Below are 7582 nucleotides of genomic sequence, written 5' to 3' on the forward strand. Positions count from 1 at the left end.
TTTCCAAGTTAGTTATTGTAATAATAGTAGTTCTAGCTAATATACTTGATTAGCAAAAATATTTTAGGAAAAAAACATCTATTTATTATAAACAACTAATTTAACTAGTTTCATTAATCTACTCAAATGAGTCAATTAACTCTTATATTAAGAACCATAATACTAAAAGTCCTGAGTATATTAAAGGCTGGAGAATTTTGCTTGAGACATGTGAAGGGATGTAGTTGGGGGAATAGAAACATTAAAGAATTAAAAAATAGAAAGAGTAACTAAAATGGGTAAATGAAAAGACAGAAAGGCCACAAATTGTACACTAAATCACGTGCAGAGTTGACTGCTAGAGGCACATATCGTCTCCAGGGTTTTTGGTCCTAAAATCTCCCTTGTGTCTACCATGCCCAAGCCAATTGGAATAATAAAGGTCTTCTACAGATTTCTGTAATATAGAGGATATAAATTTAATAATAGAGGTTCACCAACTATTTATGCACAGGAAAACACGGAAAATGTTCATAATGGAGAGCCTAAACTAAAGAAGTCATGATCTTTTAGTGTAGGACTAAAATAAAAAGGTTAATCTATATATCCATCCAGACAACGAATAATTTTATTCCACAACACTAACTTTAAAACTCATATAAAAAGCCTGTGCGCAAGTGGGTTTGCTCGCTCACTGCTGAAATAGCAAGAACAGACCAGCTGCCGAGAGGAGCAAAACGAAGAGAAAGAAAAAGATGGCAAGAGAATGGAGAGAGCTGACCAATTTAGAAACAAGGCTTGGAATGACTGGAAATGCTTGGGGGATCTTGTGGGTAGCTTTGGTTATGTTCTGCATAATGTCTGCAATAATATTTTCTTGTGCAGAAGGTGTATCCAAAGAGAAAACTTCTGGAGCTGCAGAATCAGAGCCTTATGGAGCACCATGTGGTGCTGCATGTGGCGCTGCTTGTGGTGCATGACTCTCTTCTTCCTTCTTCCAACTAATTCTCACACAACTCACAGACTTGAGGGTTTAGTCACAGTTCTACTGTTAGTTTTAATGCCTCTATGAGCAGCAGCAAGCTGCCAGAAAGTCTCAGACCCTTTTGTTCTGCAACCACAAGGTTTTGCAGAAAATGTTTAAGTTGCAAAATTTTGATTGTTGTGGGATTCCATAGTTATTCAGCGTAAACAGAAGGTTCATTATGTATCGAATGTCCTTGGCCATAGCCTTACATTTCTTCCTTTGTTTATTTTCCTCCGCAATTCAAACACCATTCATTCCTAATACTAGAAGATGTTCATGCCACATAAATCTTTTGTTTAACGTGTTTCACCTGTTCACACAAAACAATCGAGTGCAAACCATTTGATTTATGATGAGAAAGTAGTTTTATTATTAAAAGGATTGGTCTCAAAAGAGTGAGCAAGAACTCAAATTTCTGTTAGTTATGTACACGTGTGCTTTCATGTCTTAAATTTTGGATTTGTGAGTATTTACACCGAAATCTCAGAATAGATTTTCAAGATCACCATGTGCAGAATTAATAGTCATATCAAAGCACTGGAAGAATATAGTTGATGTGGTTCTTATTGTTTCTTTTGTTGTTATTCTTGCTTTTTTTTTGGGGGGGTTCACCATGCTTTGTTCTAGTTAGAACAAAGTCCTCTGCATATCCGTGAAGACTGAAGTGAAGACACACAACGTTTATACTAAAATTCACCTAAACTTCACATTGGCACTAGAATTCCAACTCAAAAGGTTTCAACAAGTACGAACAAATCAAATCAAACAAATTGGCAAAAATAATCAATTAATCAACAAACGAAAGCAAACTATTGCCAAACGAAGTAATCTGGCTTATCGATGAATGAACAAAAGAAATTGAAATTTGAGAAATGCACAACTTGCATCTCACTAGGGAATTTGTACACACTCGCTCGTGATCGATCAAGATCTAAGCATCGTATGATTTTTCTTATTTTTCCTTCTTTATATTTATCATTTTCCATCCCTCAATCTATAACTTCACCTGTTAGTCATATCTTCGAAAATTTTGATGTTAACCCCCAGTACAATTTTGCTCGTCTAGAGGAAGACTTGAAGAATAAAGCAGATCTAATCATCATACTGGTGTTGGTGCTGATATTGTTCTTCTTCTGATGTTCATGCTGATATTGGGGACTTCCATTCGCAATATTGCAGCTTTAGTTAACCCCTTTTGCTTTCTTTCTTTCATTCTTTCTTTTTATAATAAAAAAATTTGGGCGGGTTGGCTCTTGGAGTCCCAAAGGCTCATTAGTCTCAGGACAGACTCTGAAAGTTTTTTTTTTTTTTTTTGCTTTTTATGGCAAGACAATTTACAAAAGGCAATTAAATGGTAGAATCTGGGGTAGTTGGTTCAACTAATCGCGTGAGGTTGTTCCATTACTGTGTTTAGCTTCTTATATGGGTCATGAAGTTATGATATTCTGGACTTGTATTTGCGGTGTAATTTTCCCATTCAGTTTTCAAAGTATACTAAGGCCGGTAGTTAATATAAAAACTAAATAACTAACTTAAAAATATATTTAAAAAATTAGTTAAGTTGATTATTTCTAACAAATATATATTGACTTTTCTAAACTATTATTTTTAATTATGTGCATTGAGACTATTTCTTAATGAGAACCTTTTCATATGCATAATCAACAGAGATATTTTAAAAAAAATTACTACTTCTGATTCTTAATATAAGAGCCGAATAACTACTTTAAAGATATTTACAAAAATTATTAAGTTGTTTACTTGTGACAAACATGTGTAAATCTCCCTAAACTATTCTTTTCAATCATATGCATTGTATGATTAAAATTATCCTTTAGAAAAAACCCCTTACAATCAATGGGCATATTTTGGGGAAAAAAATAAGAAACAAAATGAATTGAGATATTATTTTTTGAATAAAATCTACCCATCAACAAGCTCTCATATTGAAAATTGGAAGTAGTATAAATTTAAAAAAAAAATTAAAATCTTATATTAAAGATCAAAATTAATCTCTAAATAGCTTTTATATTAAAAATACAAGGTAGCAGCATCACTACAAAAAAAAAAAAAAAGATAGGAGGCAGTATTATTCCTCCACCATTGCTAATTGGCCTTTTTTTTTTTTTGGGTGACTTGGCGATGTTTGCTGCGTTATTACTCCGTACACACACACAACTCAAATATCTTAACCGATTCCTAATAGCCATGCAATTTTTAACACCTAAAGCCACGTTTGGATTGCCATTCGAAGTTACAAAATTACCTTAGAGTATGTGAACCTGAAATTGTATTATGAGTTGTTTAAGACTTTCAATGGACTTTTAGCCCAACTAACGTCTGAAGCAAAAGTTGAGTGTTTTTCAACAACGATAAAAGCCACTTGTGAGTCTTTAATAAGCTCATTCACCATTACAAAGAGCATTTAATATCCATTCAAATTACCACCTGCCAGATTTGCCCTTCTCTCTCTTCCCCCTCACAGCCGCACATCTCTCTTCTGCGAACTCTTCTTCCTTTCACCCTTTCTCTTTTGCAAGCATCTCCCTTTCATCATCAGTCGCCTGGTCCCGGTTCTCCACAAGTAGTTAAAGACGCCACAAGAAATGTTGCCGAAAAGAGTATACCTCAATCTCTCTTTAATCCTATGATTAGACGATGCATCATTAATTACCAGCATATCAAATACACAAGTCTACTTTTTCCTCCCTTTTCTTAGTTATTTAAAGCAGTTTATCTGCTGGTTATCTTATTTTAACATGTAAACACTTCTTTTCTCATATATCAATTTGCCTTATTTCCAAAAACAAACTTTCCGTTATCAATTTCACGGGAAAATTCCATAAATGCTGGGGTTGATAACCAGAATATTAACCAGAAATATAAATACATATGTGCCACAAGACGTCGCTCTCTACAACAGGAGCTCATGCTCAACCTCTCTTTGTTTACAAACACCAAAGAGAGATTAAGATGTACTTGGAAGAAGGAGCAACAAATCCTCTAAAAACAGCTTTAGTGAACAAAAGATTGGGAATAAAAAAAAAAATAGAATTACCAAACGCACCGTAATTCAAAAGGAAAAACAGCATACTTAGAAAGGATCCTAAAAATCCCTTTTCCTTAAGGAATGGTATCTAAAGTCCGTTTTAACTAACGGGAGTGGGGAACTCAACTCATCAATGGATTCAAGATTGCAACTTCATCAGAAGCGTTCAACAGCCAGCCCGCACCCATCAATCGTCAATTATGTACACCAAACGATATTATTGGAGAAATTTTAAAATACACTTTAAAGGATATCTAATCTGTAAGAGTCAATTCTCCTACAATGTCTGTGAAAAATTAACATTGATTTGAGGAAGCCCCAACTTCTGAAAAAAAGGAGGAATCCCACTACCAAAAACAGAACCAAACTTAAATCCGGGACCAATATCATCAGATTGATACAGGTGAACGTCCACAAATTCAAATGCCAAACCTGAATGTTTCAAGCGGGAATTTGGTTAGATTCTCGCAATCTCATGGTCTTGGCATGCAGCCTCTCCATAAATCCTGGATTAGCCCTGAGTCTCTGCTTCACATATGAAGCCCGAGCGTCATCTGCCAATTTGTTAGCTTTCCCAGCCTCCTCAATAAGGGAAAGAAGTGTCCTTAAGCAGTCTTTCCTGTTTTCTTCCCGATGTTCGAACCTTCAAAATAGGGGGAAGCAAGATTTTAGACATAATTGTAGTTGCTTTCATGTTATCAGCAATGGGCCAAGAACCAAAGGGTTACAGAAGTGGATAGCAAATCAATAAATTATTACACAGATAGAACATCACCTCTCACTAGTTATGGTAAGTTCGTCTTTCCCGGGATGGTAACGTTTTCCAACTAATTCCCTGAGTCGACGAAATTGGTATTTTGAAAGCCCAAGCTCCTTTACTGTAACAGACAATTTGACTTTTCTGTTTTTTGGATGCCAAGCATCACCACCAGGTGCAAAGACTACCCGAGTTTGCCATCGGAGAATTGGACCTTCACCAGGTGGGTCATCTAAGTCCTTTTTCTTGTCAAGTAAATCAGTTTTGTCAAACTGTGGAAGCTCCTCCGCTTCCATCATCTTCATGTATTCTGCGACCATTTCATCCTCAAACTGCTTGAATTGTTCATAAGCTTCCTCAGGTTCAAGCTCCCCTCTTTCACACATATCCCCTAGTGCATTGAATTTTTCTTCCACCTTCTTTTTTATTTCATCTAGAAAAGACATTTCACCCAATACAAAAATCAGTAGATTATCAGATGTAGCTCAAATAAACAAAGCTGAAATTGCTCGCTAATTGCTTATCAAAACATGCAGAGAATGTCAGAAGCATGCCATGCTAAAATTTAAGGCGTGCACATAGATTAAATTCAATCAAGATCAAACTCTTAACCCCCTGCTCCACTGTAATATGATCTGTTTAGCCAAAAATACCAAGCACCAACCAATTAATGGAGTGAAAACAAATCCCGTTCAGGAAGATACTTGTTACACCAAACACTCCCTCAGACTCACAAACAACTTTTATCATTACCAATGCGGACAATACAAGCCAAAGAATATCAAATAAAAAGAAACATGCCAAGTTTTCAAATATTATATAGTTTACCAGATGATTAAAACTGGAAGCCAGGTCAAGATAGTAACTTTCCTGATCATCACTCATCATTTTCATAATCATGAACTACGATATGATAAAACAATATAAATATATATATATATATATATATTTGCGCTTGCTAGGGCATAGACATGAAATTGCATAGATGACACTGAAACAAAGTTATGCCTAAACTCTCCAGGTTTTGCCCAGGGCTAGCCTCTTGGAAGTGAGGTGTAATGTCTAGACGCACAATCAATCAGTCAATTGCAATTTTTTGGAGTGCTTCAAGTCTTAGACATAGATAAAGAAATCTTCTAAAGAGAATCTCAGAATCCCCATTCAAGCATCACGTTTGATGCCATCCAATATTACTAATTGGGGGGGGGGGGGGAATGAACCAAGAATTTTGTAATAAAAGAAACCATGAACAAAAGCAAAGGGCCCAGTTAAAGAACAACGTTTTACCTGGAAGGAGTTTGTCCCAGCTAAGCATATCTTGCAGAATCTGCTCGCACTCTTTTGTGTCCATAAGCGCTCCGTGTTTAACCCCATCCTCAACAAGCTCAGCCCACTTCTTCTCGTCCATGTTGAAGTATTCGTCTTTTGCCATCCTCTTCATAACAACGTCCCTTGCATTATATAAATCATCAATCTCATCATCGGTCTCGTGAATCTCCTCAAAATCTTCTTCAAACTCCTGGTCATTAACGTCATCAATTGGCTGCCTCTGGAATTCATCCAGCAACTCGTCATCTGTCTCCTCATGCTTCTCCATTAATTTTCTCCGCAAAATTGATTCAAAAATCGTTGGAAGTGCTTCTTCATCGCCCCCAAAGTACTTCTCTATCTGTGTTTTAAGATCTAAAAACCAAGGTATCCTTAAATATTTTGCGGGGCATAAAATGAAATCACAACACGTCAAATGTATGAAGTCCAAGATTAAACATTGGAACGCACATATAACGCAAGTCCACAGGCACAAAGCTCATCAACAAATTTAGCTACACTAATATAAATCAAATCAAGTGGGTACACCGCGTCAACAGATTATCTATCTATCATACCATTTATCTTAAATGGCGTATATTGAAAAACTCGTTAGTTGCAAAAAGGAAAAGGAGTGATAATTAAAACATAAAGCATTTCCAGTGCAACTCCAATCAACTTCAGCCTGCTTCAGATTCGTTTAGAGCAAACTACGTAACAGCAAGATAAACTACATTCACAACAGCCAACAGACATCTTTGTAGTTACCTTTGTTAGCCACATCCTGGACGCCGGCAAGAACATCCTTTTTCACGGGAGGCGCCACGCTCGTTTCAGTAGAAGGGTTGGGGTTTTCATTGGAGTCGTCGCCGCCGGAGGAGAAGAACCGGAGGCGGGAGCGAGTGGAAGCGGCGAGCGGGGCGATTGAGGAATTAGGGTATGGGGAGTGTGAGGAAGGAGACTGGAGAAGACTGCGAGTGTAGAGAGAGACATTGCTGAGCAGAGTCCGTTTCATGGCTCTCTAGGGTTTAAGCTTTGATCCGACTCAGAATTCAGCGTCCCGATCTTGCAGCCATGGGGTTTCTCGCTTCTTTCTACTTCGCAGTGACTAGTACCACTGTTTCTCCAAAACCAAAAATAAAACAATACTATAATAGAATTTCATACCAGCGTAATTATTCATTCATAGTATCTTAAGCAATTTTAATTTAAAATTGGAAGATAGTATTTTTATCATCATATTTATTTGTGAAAAATTCTACATTTATCGGGCATCTAAGATACAAATGTTTATGCCAAAAAAGACACAAATGTTTAGATGGTCATGCTGTTCTCTTTTCTTTTTTTTCCCTAAAAAATATTTAGATGCAGTACCTAAAATTTTTAAATTTTTTTATAAATTTTATGGCATTTTTAAATAAAAATGAATATATTTTCTTGGAATAATGACGAGAACCTGAGA

General features: G+C 36.2%; 1 protein-coding gene across 1 annotated transcript; it reads right to left on the reverse strand.

Moving 5' to 3' along the window:
• Positions 1-4200: 4200 nt before the first annotated feature.
• LOC114760292 (uncharacterized) lies at positions 4201-7219 on the reverse strand. The gene is made up of 4 exons (XM_028949547.1): positions 6889-7219; positions 6100-6495; positions 4831-5245; positions 4201-4698 (listed from the first exon to the last, which is right to left on the reverse strand). Exons 1-4 carry the CDS (start codon positions 7133-7135, stop codon positions 4497-4499), a joined length of 1260 nt encoding a protein of 419 aa, XP_028805380.1. The 5' UTR covers positions 7136-7219; the 3' UTR covers positions 4201-4496.
• Positions 7220-7582: the final 363 nt, after the last annotated feature.

Source organism: Neltuma alba, unplaced genomic scaffold, assembly GCF_004799145.2.
Source record: "Neltuma alba isolate B1F8T4 unplaced genomic scaffold, ASM479914v2 tig00010970_pilon, whole genome shotgun sequence".
In the NCBI taxonomy this organism is placed as follows: Eukaryota; Viridiplantae; Streptophyta; class Magnoliopsida; order Fabales; family Fabaceae; genus Neltuma; species Neltuma alba.

Excerpts from the sequence above, each read along its gene's own strand:
- LOC114760292 (XM_028949547.1), bottom strand. The coding sequence starts at position 7,135 with ATGAAACGGACTCTGCTCAGCAATGTCTCTCTCTACACTCGCAGTCTT. Across the intron at positions 5,246-6,099 it reads CTGGGACAAACTCCTTCCAG|ATGAAATAAAAAAGAAGGTG; the intron begins GTAAAACGTTGT and ends TGTCTTTTCTAG. Across the intron at positions 4,699-4,830 it reads CTTACCATAACTAGTGAGAG|GTTCGAACATCGGGAAGAAA; the intron begins GTGATGTTCTAT and ends CCTATTTTGAAG.